The 19,278-nt window shown below is 38.3% G+C and overlaps 1 protein-coding gene, 1 long non-coding RNA gene and 1 pseudogene across 3 annotated transcripts; 2 read left to right on the top strand and 1 right to left on the bottom strand.

Annotated features, from left to right (window-relative positions):
* Positions 1–5,557: 5,557 nt before the first annotated feature.
* On the top strand, positions 5,558–5,657 carry LOC113354924 (annotated as a pseudogene).
* A 3,521-nt stretch (positions 5,658–9,178) lies between these two features.
* LOC113349927 lies at positions 9,179–12,300 on the bottom strand. The gene is made up of 2 exons (XR_003360480.1): positions 10,638–12,300; positions 9,179–9,418 (listed from the first exon to the last, which is right to left on the bottom strand). It is a non-coding gene; the product is annotated as an uncharacterized LOC113349927 (long non-coding RNA).
* Positions 12,301–13,311: 1,011 nt separating this feature from the next.
* On the top strand, positions 13,312–18,884 carry LOC113349926 (protein CHROMATIN REMODELING 35-like). Of its 2 annotated transcripts, none has more exons than XM_026593975.1 (8): positions 13,312–13,528; positions 13,687–13,796; positions 13,942–14,717; positions 15,109–15,300; positions 15,948–16,115; positions 16,305–18,085; positions 18,350–18,436; positions 18,605–18,881. In XM_026593975.1, exons 2-7 carry the CDS (start codon positions 13,739–13,741, stop codon positions 18,351–18,353), a joined length of 2,979 nt encoding a protein of 992 aa, XP_026449760.1. In that variant the 5' UTR covers positions 13,312–13,528; positions 13,687–13,738; the 3' UTR covers positions 18,354–18,436; positions 18,605–18,881. The 2 variants fall into 2 exon arrangements, with proteins under 2 accessions (XP_026449760.1, XP_026449759.1); XM_026593974.1 differs by having other exon boundaries at positions 13,313–13,528; positions 18,350–18,415; positions 18,605–18,884.
* The last annotated feature ends 394 nt before the right edge of the window (positions 18,885–19,278 follow it).

Here is a 19,278-nt window from a genome sequence, read left to right as displayed (position 1 = left end):
GATGTAGAGAAAAACATAGATGGTTTTGATGTTTACTAGGTGAACGGTGTTTCTCATATCTGTCTGAAGGCCTCCTCCAAAATGAACCTATCCTAATGGACTGAGATACTAGTCTGACTAATATCAACACACTGGCATATACAAGGGAACCGGTGATTGGTAATCCTAACTCTAGGTCAACACAACTGGCATATATAAGGGTTCTAGTGGTCGACTTTTTTGAATTTATTCCAGTTGGTCTGATGATCTGGTCTCAGTTTTTTTTTTTTGTATCTCAATCGCTCTAATTCACCCTAACATTGGTAACAACTTGAATCGTGAGCCCCACCTAATCACTTAGAGAAACATAGTTTAAAAACAAAACAAAATAAAAACAGAAGTGAAAATGACTCAACGAGATATGGTGAAACTATCATGTTATTTCTAACACCTGAGCTATGTGCTTTTATGAATAGACTCTTTAGATGTTGCCATCTAGTCAGATTGGTTCCTCAACTCCTAAAACCAAAATGCTTCCATCCACTTAGATTGGTTAGTGCCATCCTTAATAGGGATAAATTTCTAGGCTCCGGAGTTTATTTATTGCAACGAAAAGGTAACAAAAAGTTCTACCCCACCCCCAAACTCAAAACTAACATTGTCCTTAATGTTTCTAATTAAAAGACAATACCAAAAATATAAGTAACATGAGGAAATAGTAAAGAGAGAAGTCAGAAAGATAGCACCTGGGTGAAGTGTAACCAAAAACCTACAAAAATATTATACGACCTACAAAATCGCCTCGATGGTCAATCAAGGTAAACAGGGTCCTCCAGAGGGACCTCCTCAACATCACCTGAAGGAAAAGGCTCTAAAAATGGCTTCAATCGCTGACCGTTAACCTTCGAAGAACTACTACCATCTGGTGTCTCAATCTCAACAACGCCATGAGGAAAAACAGTACAGACCACAAAAGGACCGGTCCACCGAGAGCGCAACTTCCCGGTGAATAGATGCAAACGAGTGTCATACAGAAGAAATTTTTGACCTGGAGAAAATGACTTTCGTAAAATATTCCTATCATGCACAAGTTTCATTTTTTTCTTATACTCCTTAGCACTATCGTATGCATCTCTACGAATCTCGTCCAACTCATTGAGCTGGAGCTTTTTTTGAGCTCCTGCCTTGTCAAGTGAAAAGTTTAAGTTCTTAATAGACCAATAGGCTCGATGCTCTAACTCAACAGGCAGGTGACATGCCTTGCCAAATACTAAACGATAAGGTGACATTCTAATGGGTGTCTTAAACGCAATACGGTAAGCCCATAAGGCATCAGTAAGCCTCGACGACCAGTATTTCCTATTTGGATTAACTGTTTTCTATAGAATACGTTTAATTTCCCTATTGGAAACCTCTACCTGACCACTAGTCTGAGGGTGATATGAGGTTGCTACTTTATGGGTAATACTGTATTGTTTCATTAAACGGTCTATTACAAAAGTGTGAACCTCCATCACTAATTATAGCTCGCGGCGTACCAAAACGTGTAAGTATATTCTCTTTCAAAAACTGGACTACGACCCTGTGGTCATTCGTTTTACACGGAACCGCCTCAACCCACTTAGACACATAGTCTACAGCGACAAGTATGTAAAGATAACCAAACGAAATAGGAAATGGACCCATAAAATCAATGCCCCACACATCAAAGACCTCAATCACTAAAATAGGGTTCAAAGGCATCATATTTCTACGGGAAATGGTTCATAACTTCTGGCAACGCTCACAAGAAACACAATGACTATGGGAATCTTTAAACAACGAAGGCCAGTAAAATCCACACTGCAAAATCTTAGCAGCAGTCTTCTTAGCACTAAAATGACCCCCACATGCATGTTCATGACAAAAGGAGATAATACTAAACTGGTCACTCTCAGATACACATCTCCTAATAATCTGGTCCGGACAATACTTAAACAGATAAGGATCGTCCCAAAAGAAATGCTTAACCTCGGCTAAAAACCTAGAACGATCTTGCTTACCCAAATGTTGAGGCATTCGACCAGTAACAAGATAATTCACTATATTTGCATACCAAGGTGATTGCGAAACAGAGAACAATTGTTCATTAGGAAAACTGTCCCTTATAGGAAGGGAATTATTAGGGGAACTAACAACTAGCCTAGACAAGTGGTCTGCTACTACATTCTCTGCACCCATTTTGTCTCTAATGTCTGGACAAAATTCTTGTAACAAAAGGATCCATCTAATCAATCTAGGTTTGGTATCCTTCTTAGACAAAAGGTATTTCAAAGCAGCATGATCAGTATAGATTACGATCTTAGAACCTAATAAATAGGATCTAAACTTATCCAAGGCAAACACGATGGCTAGCAATTCCTTCTCGGTAGTTGTATAGTTCATTTGGGCATCATTCAGAGTTTTGCTAGCATAGTAAATCACATGGAGTAATTTGTTTTCTCGCTGACCTAGCACAACGGCCTACAACATAATATGAAGCATCACACATAATTTCGAAGGGTAGGTTCTAGTTAGGTGCCTGGACTATCGGGGCAGTAGTGAGTAAAGTTTTAAGCTTATCAAAAGCCTTTAAGCAAGTATCATCAAAGACAAATTTAACATCTTTAGCAAGAAAATTGCAAAGAGGTCTAGAAATCAAGATAAAATCCTTAATGAATCGACGGTAAAAACCTGCATGCCTTAGGAATGACCTAATATATTTTACGGTTTTTGGGACCTGTAAAGTCTTAATAAGGTCAACCTTGGCTTTGTCTACCTCTATACCCTTTGAAGAGACGATGTGCCCTAACACAATTCCTGATTTAACCATGAAATGGCATTTTTCCCAATTAAGCACTAGATTCTTTTCCTTACACCTAGTCAACACTAATGTCAAATGATGCAAGCACCCATCAAAAAATGAACCAAACACTGAAAAATCATCCATAAAGACCTCTAAAAACCGTTCTGCCATGTCAGAAAATATGCTCATCATGCAACGCTGAAAAGTCGCAGGGGCATTACTAAGCCCGAAAGGCATGCGTCTATACGCAAAGGTACCAAAGGGACAGGTAAAAGTAGTTTTCTCTTAGTCTTCTGGGGCAATAACGATCTGATTATAACCGGAGTAGCCATATAAAAAGCAGTAGTGACTATGTCCAGCTAATCTCTCTAGCATCTGGTCGATGAAGGGAAGGGGAAAGTGGTCCTTCCTTGTGACCTTGTTCAATTTCCTATAGTCAATACACACACGCCATCCCGTGGTCACTCGGGTTGGGATTAATTCATTATTATCATTCTGGACTACAGTGATACCTGATTTCTTGGGGACAACCTGAACAGGGCTGACCCACTTACTGTCTGAAATTGGGTAAATAATACCCGCATCTAACAACTTAAGCACCTCTTTTCGAACAACCTCTTTCATGTTAGGGTTCAGTCGATGTTGCATCTCCCTAGAAGGTTTGGAGTCTTCCTCTAAATGAATTTTATGCATACATACAGTAGGACTTATACCCTTAATGTCTTCTATAGTCCATCCTAAAGCTTCCTTATTTTCTTGAAGTACATTTACTAGCCTACTTTCCTGATCACTATCCAAATCGGAAGCTACAATCACAGGTAAAGTCTTAGATGGGCCTAAAAAAACATACTTTAGAGTATCGGGTAGTGGTTTAAGGTCCAACTTTGGGGGCTCTTCTAAAGAAGGAATTAGGGTAGTCTCAGACACTGGTAACGGTTAAAACCTAGCTTTCCATCTATCAGTGTCTAACACAGGGGTAGAATCTAATAGAGCATTCACCTGTTCAATAGTATTATCGTCGTCAAAATCTAAACCAAAATGGGATAGACAACTTTCTAAGGGGTCTTCAGACAAAATGTTTGGTAATGACTCCTGAACTAAGGCTTTTATCATGTTCACCTCTTCAACACATGTGTCATCTAGCTCATGAGGTATCCTAATGACATTAAAAATGTTCATCTACATAGTCATATTACCAAAAGATAAACTCATCACACCATTTCAACAGTTAATGATCGCATTAGACGTAGCTAAAAATGGGCGACCTAAACTCACAGGTATCTGGTTCTCTGTGTCATGGACAGGTTGGGTATCTAGGACCAAGAAATCCACTGGATAGATAAACTTGTCGACCTCAATAAGGACATCCTCAATAACACCTAGAGGAATTTTAACAGAGCTATCAGCTAACTGCAGTGTTATCTGAGTAGGTTTCATTTCACCAAGTCCTAGCTATAAGTACACATGGTACGGAAGTAGGTTCACACTGGCTCCTAAGTCAAGTAAAGCTTTTTCTACCCGACGTTTACCTATTGTACAAGCAATGGTAGGGGAACCTGGGTCTTTGTACTTTGGAGTTGTAGTGTTTTGAATAATTGAACTTACGTGACTAGCTAAAAAGGCTTTCTTATGGACGCTAAGTTTTCGCTTTCGCATACACATATCCTTAAGGAACTTGGCATAAGCAGGAATTTTCCTAATTGCATCTAATAAAGGAAGGTTTATGGTAACTTGCTTAAAAACTTCCAATATGTCATTAAAGTTCGATTCCTTCTTTGTTGGTACTAATAGCTGAGGAAATGGGGCTCTAGGCACAGAATCAGACCTCTCAAGGACTGAGTTGGCATCATCAGAAATTTTACCAGTTTCCTTAGCTAGTGGTCCTGAGGGGTGAACTACAGTATGTTCATTATCGGGCATGGTTACCTGATTGTCTACTATTCTACCACTCCTAAGGGTTCTAATAGCATTCAATTGATTCGATGGTTTTGTACCTACTTCATGAACTCCTCTAGGATTGGGATTAGTCTGACTAGCGAACCTACCATTATCTCTCTCACTTAAGGTCTTAGCTATTTGGCCGACTTGAAGTTCTAACTTAGCAAGGCTCTGAGCATTAGTTTGAAAATTCTGCTTGGTTTCCTGTTGAAAACTAACATGGCTCTGTGCTAACATTTCCTGAGTTTTTGCTAACATCTTAATAGATTCCTCTAAGATAGTCGTTTTATTTTCTGGGCCTGATGTATTCCTAGTGTAGCCAAAACCTGGGGGAGCATTAGAATTATTAGACTACCCTGACTCTGGCCCTTAGACCATGAAAAGTTCGGATGGTTCCTCCAACCAGGATTATAGGTTTCTGAATATGGGTCAAACTTCTGACGATTATCATACCTAGTGTTATTATATAGAGCATTGGCTTGCTCTTCATTATTCTGGCCTTCCCAAAGAGGCTCTAATCTACCACTAGTGTTACCCACTTCTAAAGCTTCTAACCTTTTCGCTATAGCAGCAATTTTGGCATCTGATTCATAGCCTCCTTCTACCCTATTAACGTTTCCTCTGCTAAGAAGAATTGTTTTCTGGGGTCCCCTACTACTTTCCCATTGTTGGCTTTTTTCGGCGACTTCATGCAAATATGTCATCGCATCATCAATTATTTGGTTCTGAAATCCACCAGTACACATAGATTCTACTGTGGTTGTGGTGGGATAATCTAAACCCTTATAAAGGATCTGAACTAACCTAACCTTCTCTAAACCATGATGAGGACATTGGGCTAATAAATCATTGAACCTTTCCAAATACTTATACAAAGTTTCTCCCTCCTGTTGAGAAAACGTGCAGATTTGCGTCCTAATAGACGATGTTTTGTGCCTAGGGAAAAACTTGTTCAAAAAGGCAGATGTAAGTTGTTCATACATTTCGATTGACCCGGAAGCCAAACTATATAGCCACGGTTTAGCTTTATCTTTCAGGGAAAAGGGTAATAACCTAAGTTTCAAAGCATCATCATCTAAGTTTCTAATCCTGAGGGTACTACAAATTTCCTCAAAGTCCCTAACATGGAAATAGGGGTTTTCATTTTCTTTCCCTAAAAAGATTGGGAGCAGCTGTAAGGTCCCAGGTTTAAGTTCATAAGTTGCTTCCGTCTCAGCTAACCTGATACATGAGGGACGAGTAGTCCTAGTTGGATTCAACAAAGCTTTCAAAGTTGCCATTTCTTGCGCTATCAGAGAAACAAGGATTCTCTCCTCAGTCAAAGTACGTTCAAATACAGACTCTTCAAAAGTCGGACTCTCTAGATTAAGGTAATCGAGACGCTTCGAACTACTAGGTTTCTCTTTAACAAATATACCTAGTGCGTCTCTTTTACGTTCAGGCATACAATAGAATTTTCTAAATTGGGAGGGTACGCAAACACAGATCAAGGCCGACTCAACCAAATCAAACCTATTGATTTCTAGCAAACAAAAAGCATGATGGCTCCACTTAGATTGTTTCTAGACCATCTTTTAATCCTTCGAACGGGAATTCGTTACAATTTAAGCAAACCCCTCTGGAATCAATCCGAGTTAACGTAAGTTGAATAGAGGCGAGGGAAGCTTGGTGGAGCTTTGATACCCAAGGCCTCACCGGTATAACAAGGCGGCGCAGTCACGCATTCAACTTATAGAAACCGTCAAGAACTTCGAAGTATGCTTAAAAGAGTAACCAATATTTTTCGAATGACTTTCCTGTTAAGCTCGTTACCCTATCGGTCCCGTTCTAGTCAAAATTTTAGGATTAGGTTCGCGTAGGTTACGTGTTCCTAAAGCGGGCAAGAAGAGAACGGTGATGAAATCCAAACCCTTATCTTGTATGGCCAGGCCTTGCCCTTTACTAGAAAAATAAATGTCAGTATTCAGTCCTCAACATATATGCATACGAAGGAGTCCAGTAACTCGCTAACAGGGGATTCGCGAGTGTTTAGAATCTTACCTCCCGTTCCAGACAGGGGATGAATCGGTTGTAGTCGACTCGGGCCACTGACTCCGATGTCTAGTGTACGAACCCAAGGTGCAGAGACAATATCGTAATTGTCCTCCTTCTCTGCAAACAGTTTATATTTAAAGTACCCTTCCATAAGGTAATAAAAAAATGTCCCAAATTCCAAAATTCCAAAAGCAAAAGAAAAATTACAAAAATAATAACCCTAATACAGTTTTTTTTTTTTTTAAAAAAAGAAAATAAACAAACCCTAAACTAAAATTGTCTTCTTTTATGTTCTTTTTGCTTTAATCTTTAGCTCCAAGTCTTTATGAAATCACCAAACTCTTTGGCTCAATTTTCTTTATGATCCAGAACCTGTAGACACAAGATAAATACCCAAAAACATAAAAAAGAACAAAAAAAAAATAAAAAATCTAAAACCCTAAAAACAAGTCCGCGTCGGCGGCGCCAAAAATTGATGTGATTTGTAGATAGTGGTAAAAGTGGTTCGATTCTCAGACTTGTGAATGATATTAATTAGACTTAAATTCTAATATTAAAATGGAAAACTCACTAAAAATTATAGCAAACTCAATCAAAGATGATATCAATATTAAAAGAAACACCGAGGCTAAGATTCCACTATTTTCCAAGTTCAAAGTGATTAAACCAATACTTATATTTATGTAATTTTCTCGTTTAATTTGATTCTAAAATATTGCAACAAGTAGATTTTCAAAAGTAATAATTGTAAATACCAAGTATGAAGCATCAAAAGTCTTAAAACTAAGCATACTCCATCAAAATAGATCACAATCACTCAAATAAAAATCATATTCAATAATAGTTCAAGGAAAATAATCATATAATTATTGCAAATAAAAAGATAAAATAGAATATACCACTTTTTGTTGGAAAAATAGCTTCCTCTATCGCCTCAGCAATGGGGTTTAGCTCCTCGTATTAATCACTTGCTTAAAATATTGGTTTATGGTTCAAAAGTTGATTAAGAGGAATGAAGAAAATAAAACAGACAGTTTGCAACGATGTATTGGCGCTACAAAGAAGTTGTTACAAACGACGAACTGTTACAGAGACCCGTTAGTTACTGTAGCAGTGTTACAAATTGAGGCGCCTAAGTGTTGAGATATTAAGACTGACAAAACGACTGTTTTGAATGGTGTTTGTTCTTCAGCTTCTTCTTCTTCTCCTGCTGGTGTAACTCGCTCTGCAACTCGACCGATTCTTCTCTGTTGGGTTCTAAACTTCTCCTAAGGTTGCGTACTTCTTTTTGTGACTCGTCCCAGCACTTTTATACTTCACAGGACGATTAAATCCCGATAAATATTCCACTTCCCTCCACCAAAAGTCTCGGACTTTTGTTTCTCTTTTCTACACGTCTCTGGAACCCATCTGTTTACGCGTCTCAGTTGTTTCTACTCTTCCAAACCCTCTCTAAGATATAGTCGAATCTCTGGGAAGATATTCTTTCCATTTACCAATCAATCCCACGAGCAAACTCGGCTAAAACTCCTCCAAAACAATGTAACAGAGACCCGAGAAACTCATGTCCCTGTTTTGAGTCATCTCGATGATTCAACCAAATTCGATCAAAACAAAATCCATTACCAACCCTGTTTGGTTAACTTGAGTCCAGCCCAACACAAATCCGAGACTGAATCTCGTGTAAACCCCTCCAAAATATGAACCCTAATTTTGTTCCCAACTGCCAAATATTTCCCGCCAATTTTCTGTTCAAATAGGGAAGAACAGGGATGCCCCCTAACCAGAGTAGGGGTGCCTTTAGCAGCTGCCTTAAGGGATGTCCTGGGGGTGCCCCTTATCCAAACCGGGGTCCGAATAGTAAGTGTCCTCCGGGTGCTTTCCGACAACTTTTCAAGCCAATTTTTTCCAAAAATGTTTATTGGCCAAAAATACCTACAAATAAATAAAACACCATAATAAATACAAAAAATGAGCCCTAACAATATATAGAATCGAGACAAATTGGACACAAAAATGTGTCTATCAGTACATCATTAACATAACAAATACGAATGTAAGTGCGACGATGTAAATGACACAATGATTTACATGGTTTGGCATATCCACGAGGGTGCTTGGTGGTTTTCGCTATAAGGTTTAGGTGATTAAAACGCAAGGTCGAATGACTTTGAATAAAGGGAAAGATAAGTTTATACAATGGTTGCTCTCATCTATTACTTACTTTCTCTCTTTTGTAATACTTCTTCCCAGTTTGAAATTGCTAACCCCTTGTTCATTGGTGGAACTAGGTATTTATCGATTTTTCGGATAGGTCCAACCGATAAAGTTATTACACACTGTAGCGCCCCCTAATCTAGCAGCTGGATAATCCAAGAGATTAACTAATTAAAGAGGCACTAAGAATCTAAAATCATTTACTTAAACACTCAATTAAGAAATCTGCTACAAAAACTTAACCCAAGAACTATCCCCTCTCATAAATATATACAATAACTCTTCTCAAATGATACATATTCAATAGTGAATTGATTTACAACTAGAATATAAACACATAATAAACATAGCAGAAGCTAACTAACTAACGTAATTAATTCTTCGAAGCTTTCATCGTCACATGCACATCTTGAATTGTCTCTGAAACTGAAAGTGGGAATGGGTGAGCACATCATCCCTAAAAAGGGTGCACAACAGGAATAACATTTAACTTTAAAGAAATCATGAGCAAGATTTGGAAAACAATTCATGTTTTCCCAAACATCAAAGTGACTAAGTCACTAGAAATGCACAAAAAATGTATATGGACAAACTCCTTCTTCAAACAATATATAATAGTGATGTCGGGTTTTTCCACACCTACATAGCTATATTTATGCCGGGTTGTTCCACACCTAATAAGCATAAAAGCTGAATTTATATAGATATAAATGAAGGAGCGTATCCTATATACCACACGTGGAAATTCTCATTTCGCATAACAATTCATAATGACAACAAACATTAAAAGTCCTTTCCAATTCATGGAAAGATTCAAAGAATCAACAGAACAATCATAATACAAACTAAACAATGCATGAAATGCACAAACAGACAATGCATGAGTTTGTTAAACATAAACTTTTGTAAAAGAAACAACAATGATTTCAAAAAAGCTAAAAGCATTCCCACTTCTTTTGATGACAAGCCACGCCTACGTCGAGATCCACTGGTTCATCCTTTGAATCGATCGTTGTTAATAAAGACTAATTGTTAATCATACAAGAAGTCTAAGAATCTAGCCAAAATGGCTTACACAAGAATCATACAAGTCTATCTAATGGTTCTAAGCCCATTTATGACTTTACACCTTATCGTTATCTATCTTTAGCACAGCTAAGGTTTATTAATTGAATTGAGTTGGTCCCATAGTCCATTTGATATGTATAACAATTATCTACAACTTTGTAGAAGAAGCCAAAGGCTAATTCATACCATAAGGGGTCAAAGACATCTAACTAAGAAAACTTCCCTAAGCCCAAGTCCACCAAAGTCAACTAACAATCACTAACGGTCAAGGGTCAACTAACAGCCAACGTCAGTTAAAGGGTCAAATAGTCAAAGTCTAAAGTCTAAATCGGTCAACTGAGTCAATTCAGGGCAAGACAGGGAACGCGGCGAGTCTACACCGATTCAACCCAGTCAGATGATCTAAGTCAGACAAACATAACTGAGTCAGACTGAATAAGCTTAGTCAAACAGGCTAAAGTTCTTCTCACACAACTGCAACTCTTAACTCTACAACTCTATCTCAAGTTCAGTTTCAATCTATTCATTGCATTCGAATTATAAATCAAAATGGATTTACAAACAAAACTATGCCTACCTGCACTTGCAGCTTTAAGCAAAACCCAGATCATCTCGACAACACTTAAACCATACACACACAACTGAACTGCCACTGCAATGGCCCTGCAGTTGTGAATCCCGACAATAACAGTTCAACAACAGACCACTAACCCCTTTTCTGCACTCCATAATACTACAACAATAACATCATTACCACAATAACAGCTAACCAGTCTTCTCATACTCCATTCACAATTCAACCATCTCTGAACCAACACACAACAGTACTCAACACCACTATGCTACAACCATCCTGTCATGCTTCATTAGATCACCACTGCCATACTTGAATTTTACAGTTCACTGAGATAATTGAGCCAACACTTCCTTGAAATTCATAGAACTTTAACATACAACCATTATCCCAGTTCAACATTGCCAACACCAACAACCATTCTCATGAACTGTAATACCATCTCACGCAACATTCGACACTTTTAACTCCACCATTCTCAGCATTACATTACTCCTTACTAAAAATCCATTTGCCCATTCAATTTCATCAACTGCAGCCAAATACTGGTATGCAATAATGCATTCCAGTTCAGTATCCAAAACATCTCATCTCAATGCACTGAGTTAAACACCACTGCTGAAGTCCTAACTGCATAACAAATACACACCACAATCAGCATCAACACCAGTTGTGACTCAATTCCAATCATTTCATCCCCCAACAACTCATAACACCATATCCACCACAAACCAACCATAACTTCATTACTACTTCCACCTCCAACTCCAGTTCTGCAATAACAACTACATAGACAACACCAACACCTAACCTCCAACAACCACTGATATCCCCTGCAACCTCGATAGCACCACCACAGTTCATAATTCAGCACAATCACCTACATCTGCAACAATCTAAGCTTAACCTCAGCTTCCTCATCATTCACAATCCCAATTCATTAATACCCACACAGACTCAAATATGAATTAAATAACTTAATTAAATTTACTGAAACAATCAATTACCTCAGTTCAATTTCCACCCAAACCATTGATTTAGTAGTTGAGTCTGATCCTTCCTTGTCTTACTCGATTCAGTAAATCATATCCAAACAATCTTCTAAACCCCAATACACCTTATTTATCCTCATCCAAAATCCTCAAGAACAGAACCCTAATTCCTGATTCCTCAATTACTCTTCTTCTTTATATACAAATCTTCGAAATGCAACTATAACCTTTTACTTCACATCTTGATCTTCAAAACCCATCTCTACTTTCTTCTTAATCATCTCAAATCACATCTTCACTGAAATTCAGAACTCTAACTTCTGATTCTTTATCAAATCAACTTCAGAACACCAATTTTAACGATAACCCTTGATTTCCTCCTCCATCAATACCTCTATCCTCTTATACCGATTCCTTACAAACTCAAAATTAAATCTCTAAACCTTAATCCGATTTACAGCAACAACTTCATCCTCTCTATTCCGTTCTCAAACAAACATAACAGCGTCACCAACGATCAACTCTTGATATTTTCCCTCTTATTACGATCTCAAAATAACTAATTTGATTACTTAATCAACTCTTAACTGAAGAACAGAAGAAACGGAGAAGAGAAGAGAGAAAGAGAAAGAAGAAAGAGTAAGAAAAGAAAATGAAAGGGAAATAGAAAAATCCTCGACCTTATCGAATTTCATTGTAGTTATCCACAGGGGATGCCCTGAGAATAAAAGTCGCTTGTCTTGGTAACACCTTAACATGAAATGACCAATTTACCCTTCGCCTAAAATAATAGATATCTTCTTCATCCGATGTCCGAATGACACGTTCGAGTAGTCCGCTTCGCATAACTTTTCGAGATATATTCAACAACACTATTTTTGTACCTAGAACGCTGTTGGATTAATTCCTATTGATTCAAGTTCGTGTCAAACTAATCGAATTATTAGCGGCTAAATCGTCTCTTGACTAGTCTAATAGCGTTGATGAACTTGAGGATCCTTACACACACTTCCTTGAATGTTATTCCCCGACACATTGTCTTGAATCTTCAAAATATGGCGAAACTTCAGAGGTGTCACTCTCCTCCGGCGATCCACCTTTTAACTTGCCACACAATGCTTCAACGTGTTATCTTTGATCTTCGTTGTTCGATAATACCACAACGGTAGTATTCTCCTTCGATGTGCCACCTAATGGATATAGCCTTACAATGGCGTCCACGTGTTATCTTCCTGTTGTATTTAATACAAGTAGATGGCTCGACCCACACACAGACAGCTGTCGACAATACCTTGTCTTCTCAATGTCAGTTGGACCAGATCTGGACCGCTCATTTTGAACTCATCTCCGGATGTGTTAAAACTAATATGGGGTACTAATGTGTAATGCGCGTGCATCTTTATATGATGTACGCTGGTTATTGAGCTTCCATGCATCCATCTTGATTGAAATATGTATGGTGATAATCCAGCACCTACAGCCGTGGTCAGCAATGGAAGTGACAAACATGAAGGAAGCAAAAAGCCGATTTTTTTTACTCTGTTCAGAAGCTACTTCTTTACTTTTAAAAGTTGATTAAAAACGAGATAACTACCCCAAATTTTGACTTATTAACTTTTAGAAGTCAAAAGGTTGCTTTTGTTTGTCTATCCAAACAGGATATCAGCTTTCCGTCTTCTAGAATTCACAAAACAACTTCTCGTGTGTTCTTCAAAGATGTCTACCAAATGTGCCCGACGGTTAATCCCGACCTGACCCCACTCCACCTGGAGGGCAAATTCGTAATCGACCGATCCCCTCGAAGCCTTCACAAATCACAATTGTCCCATGTCTCCGAAGAAAACAAGGACGAAGAAATCCAGCACCACCATCCTAACCAGAATCGATTAAAACTCTTATTAGGTATATTTTCTTTAATCTTCTCAATTTCATACATAAAACTTAGGATATTTCCTTAGATCTTTGCTCGTTATCTTCCCTCTTATATCCATTCCTTAAACCCTAACTCAGCCCTTTGTTAAGTCTGATTCTTGAACATTTTCTGTTTGTGTTTGTTTCAGTGAATCATTTAACACAGACAAAGCTCTATTGCATGCAAACTAAGTTGAAAATATGGAACAACTTCGACCTAATCCACTCATAAGAAGATTTGATCACTCGACTTCTAATAGTAAGTGTCCAATTTTTTAGGGGTTTCTAAGCTGTTACTTGTTTTGTTAAATTTTTGGGGTTAACTGCCGTCCCATGGCCTCTGTGATGTATTATTCTGTGGATTCTCATTGTTCTCATCATATGTATTTTGCTGTTGACAACAGATTTTTATTCTCCAAGAAATGTGAGGAGGAAAACATTTAATGAAAGAGTTGATAATACCGAGGCTTTGTTTACTTCGAAATCACTTACGGAAGGGAAATATAGGTACCGAAGGGGTGATGTTTCTGATATCATTGACTATTCCGTACCTAGTATGACGGAACAGTTGGATGGGGATAGTATGTATGGGAGTGTTACGAAAGTGATTCAAGCGCTTTCTGCTAAGAGATGTGAGATTTTGAATTCTCTGCGTGAGTTGTATCCATCACTGCTTAGTCATCTCGTGTTTTCAGTAGGAACGCCTCCGAGAGGTAGCAGGGGAACTAGTAATGTGGTATCTCAAGGTATTATTGATTTGGATGGTGAAGATGAGATTCATGATTTGGGACCTGTTTCTGATGAAAGAATGGAAACACCAGCTGGTCAGATTGTTTTGCATACGCCAGGGTGTAACAATGCAATGGTGATGGCTGGTTCAGAATCAGATGACCGATATATGATTGGAAATAACAAACCTGATTATAGCTATGACCTTGAGGTGTCTAAGATGAGACGTGATCCTAATTACTGCGGTATTCAGATATCTACCGATGCACAACGAATAGGATCTCAAGTGCGGACCCCATACCATGTAGAGCAGCGGCAGAGAAGGAATTCTACTACTCAAAATGATAATCAGGGGATTGCACCTGTTGGAGCACAGATGAGCACTCCATACGATTTCCAGTTGCTCTTTCCAAAGAAGCCAGTTGGTGAAAAACCAGCTAAACATGTAAATGTGAGTACGTTGTGCTTTATTAATTATGAGTTGTGTTTCTGATTGGCGCACTGTATGCTGCAGTTAAAAGTCTTAACATCCATGAATGAATGTTTTTTTAGTATAAGGATAAAAACAATGAAATTCTATTTTATTGATTTGAAATTCCAGAAGTATAATCCCATTCATTTAAAAATATATATATATTCTTCTTTTTTAAATGTGGTTCATTCTTACTTTTACCCCCCTCCGTTGTCAATGTGGTTGATCACATCTGTAGATCACCTATTTCATTTTCTCATTACTTGCACTAGATCTGATCACCGGACCTGTTTCATTTTTGTGGAGAAAAGATAAGGGACAAGAGAGTTTGCTCAACTGTAATAATGATAAATGATGTTATTGTATGCAGGGAAGTGATCAGCGAAAGAGGAATGTTGAGAAAGAAGATAAAGGTGTTTGTGGCGAAACAGTAATTGAGAAATCAAAAGGAGTATATGTAGGTGTACAAGATGATATAATGAGTGACTCGGGCAGTGGTGGTGAAGATGATGGGCTTGGTGATATTTGGACGGAGATGAATCTCGCATTAGAATGTTCCAAGGTATTTTTGTATTAGTAGTAACCCATATAGCAAATAATATCCACCTTCTCTTTAGTGTTCCCATTCAGACAGTCGTATCATATTCATAGTACATGACTAGCCTATTGAAATGAAATGGTATATTTTCATTTATTTGAATGGCTCCAGCCTCTAGTGTTGCATTCCTCATCTTGTTTCCTGGTCAAATTACAGAATGAAGGCTATGCTTTCCCTTTTTTGCTTTTTGTTTCTCGTGCTCTGCTCTGGTAGTGGTAACTACATGACACAGCTTCTAATTAGACCATATGTTGTAGGTCATGGTATTTCTTCCCTTCATGAAAACTACCTATCTATTTTTCCATATTTTGAATGCATTAATTAAAGTTTGAAACTAGCAGTCTGGCGTAGCGAGACATAGTTATTTATAATATATCCGCGGGCATGGTTGACTAGATGTTTGTTTATGCTTCTATTGGTTTTACTTGCTTAAGACATGGGATTTTGGTTTGTAAGTTTGATGGTCAGTTTTTTTTTTCTCTTGCGCGGTGCTTAGCTAGTTCAAATAAATGATTCTTGATTCGGACTTGTTTATTTGTAACTGGTTTATATTATGCTGGAAGTATTGCATGGGGTCAAATCTTAATATTTATGCTGCCTTCTTTTAATAGGATGCTTCTTCGGCTCTGGGTACTGCTATGGAACACATTGCAGAAGAAGAGGAGGAAGACGAATGTGAGCATTCTTTTGTTCTCAAGGATGATCTGGGATACGTCTGTAGGATATGTGGGGTGATTGAAAAAAGCATTGAACAGATATTTGACTTCCAGTGGGGAAAGGTATGTTCCTTTTGCTGTCATACTAATTCTCCAACAGTTGTACTTTTACCTTTGGATTTCTCAGGCAGCTGATCTTCGTTGGGTTTGTTAATGACGCTGGCTGCTGGCAGGGTACAACAGCTGTCGGTTCTATTTTTGAATAGCTTATACTGTATGCGGTTCACTCATATCTCTCCTCCTTTTATCCAGGGAACCAAGACTACCAGAACTAGTTACATGTCTCAATATCGTACAACGAAGGACTGCGAACGAGTTGAAGGATCTCAGTTTACTATTGCTAATGCATCGGATCAAGATTTTGGTGTCGCTGAGATATCAGTGCATCCGAGGCACATGAAGCAAATGAAGCCTCACCAAATTGAAGGTTTCAATTTCTTGCTTAGGAACTTAGTGTGCGACAGTCCAGGTGGTTGCATTTTGGCACATGCCCCAGGGTCTGGAAAGACCTTTATGATCATAAGTTTTATGCAAAGCTTCCTGGCAAAATATCCGAATGCCAGACCACTTGTAGTGTTGCCTAAAGGAATCCTGGGTACTTGGAAGAGGGAGTTTGAAAGATGGCAGGTTGAAGAAATTCCCCTGTATGACTTGTATACTTCAAAAGCCGATAGTCGAGCACAACAGTTGGATGTTTTAAAACAATGGGTGGAGCACAAAGGAATCTTGTTTCTTGGGTATAAACAATTTGCAAGCATCGTATCTAACAGTACCAGTAGCATAGCTGCAGCTGCCTGCCATGATATACTCCTGAAGGTTCCTACTATACTTATTTTGGATGAAGGCCACACGCCTAGAAACGAGACCACGGATGTGCTCTACTCCCTTTCACAGGTTCAAACTCCTCGGAAGGTTGTATTATCTGGAACCTTATTCCAGAATCATGTGAAAGAGGTTTTCAACATTTTGAATCTTGTGCGCCCAAAATTTCTGAAGTTAGATACATCAAAGGCTGTTGTGAGGAGGGTCATGAGTAGGGTGCAGATTGCTGTCAGGAAGCAGGTTAAGAATAGTGGGGGAGACACAATGTTCTATGATTTAGTTGAAGAGACCCTACAAAATGATCAAGATTTCCGAAGGAAAGTCACAGTGATACAAGACCTTCGTGAGATGACAGGCAAGGTTTTACACTACTATAAAGGTGATTTTCTGGATGAACTTCCAGGACTCATTGATCTGACTGTACTTCTCACTCTTAACCCCAAACAGAAACATGCAGTAGAGAAATTGAGAAAATTGGATAAGTTCAAGAGAAGTTCCATGGGGAGCGCAGTCTATGTTCACCCTCAGTTGAAAGAACACGCAGAGAGTTCCGCCACAGGAGAGAAAGGACACATTCACGAGGCCAAGATTGATGAGCTTCTTAACAAAGTAGAACTCAATCATGGTGTGAAAACAAAATTTTTCTTGACTTTATTGGCACTTTGTGAATCTGCTGGGGAGAAAATGTTAGTTTTCAGTCAATATCTCCTCCCACTGAAGTTTTTAGAGAGGCTAGTGGTGAAAACTAGAGGCTGGAGCCTGGGGAAGGAAATATTTGTCATATCGGGGGACTCAAGCCAGGACCAGAGGGAAATATCAATGGAACGTTTTAATAATTCTAAGGATGCAAAAGTCTTCTTTGGTTCGATAAAGGCATGTGGGGAAGGAATATCTCTAGTGGGGGCATCTCGCTTACTGATTTTAGATATTCATCTCAATCCCTCGGTTACCCGACAGGCAATTGGTCGTGCATTCCGACCTGGTCAAACAAAAAAAGTATATGCTTATAGGTTGGTGGCAGCAGACTCTCCCGAGGAGGAAGACCACCATGCTTGCTTTCGGAAGGAGTTAATTTCGAAGATGTGGTTTGAGTGGAATGAGATTTGTGGTTACCATGACTTCGCGATGGAGGAAGTCAATACAAAGGACTTGGATGATTCGTTCTGGGATAGCCCTTCCTTAGGTGAAGATGTGAAAGCATTGTACAAAAGGTCGGTGGATCTCTATGTTTACCCATGTCTCTTTACTTTTTTTTTTTTAACAAATAGGGAATGACATTAAAAACACAATAAGTAGCTATGTAGATTGTATCTTCAGTTCCCATTACCATTCTCTGGAAACAGTAAATTACCCAACAAACTTGGATCTTTCTTACTTGACCTATTCACAATCACAGCATTTTCAACTTACAAAAGATTTAGCAGCCACATTACAAGTTTGGACATAAATTTTTTCCGGTTCTGCTGAATTTTCAGGTGAAGCTGCTCCAGTCAGCAGCAATTCCATGTTTTCTTACTGTTGTGGTTGAAATAATAACTTCGGTAAGAAAGTTAATCTCTTTGGTAAGATTAACTTTGGTAACTAAACTGTATGTTTCTTCTGTAGATTATTTTTCTATGTGACATTATATACTGATGATCAGACGAAATCTAATTCAAAGCTTCTGTAGGTTATTTTTCTATGTGAAATAATAACATTGATTATGATACCTTTTCCTCTATCTTCTGCAGGTTTACCAGGGTGTTGTTAACTGCTTGTTTTTGGAGCGTTGCAGGCTGTCATGGATCTTGTTAACATCTTTATGGAAAATGTCTCTTGTTCTTTGTTTTTTGGGAACTTGGTTATACTCCATCTGTAATTGATTGTATAGTAAATGATGCGATTAGCGGATGCTATTAAGTTTGAAATAGTGGGTTCTTTGCCGCACTTCTGTTTGTATAGTGAATGATGGTCTAAAACTATATGAGTTTTCAGATGTTAGTAGAATGTCTTTTTATTTGGTTGTCTCGTTAGAAAGTCCAAAGCAGTAATATTTTGCATAAGCTAATTTTCTTTTTCAAATGCTGAAGCTTAAATACAGTCCTGCTGATAGAAAAGATATCAGTTAATAGGAGTGTTCAAACTGAATAAATTCCTTAAGTCAGTATCACGGATGCCCTTCGCAGGTTTATGTGGATTTTAAGTTTAGGGTATCGACTGAGGAGTATTCATCATGACTTGGATAATTGAATGTTGTTTGACAATTTGAAGAGAATGCAAAGCGTCCTGCCATAAAAGAGAATGCAAAGCGTCCTGCCATAATACAGCTTTTGTTTTGAAAAACTACCGAACCACTATAACTTTGTCAGACACCGGCATAAGGCATATAGATGATATCGTCCTGCCATGATACAGCTTTTGTTTT

Source organism: Papaver somniferum, chromosome 2 (assembly GCF_003573695.1).
Source record: "Papaver somniferum cultivar HN1 chromosome 2, ASM357369v1, whole genome shotgun sequence".
NCBI classification, from domain to species: Eukaryota; Viridiplantae; Streptophyta; class Magnoliopsida; order Ranunculales; family Papaveraceae; genus Papaver; species Papaver somniferum.
The sequence above is the reverse complement of the archived record's forward strand: the minus strand, read 5'-3'. Positions and strand labels throughout refer to the sequence as shown.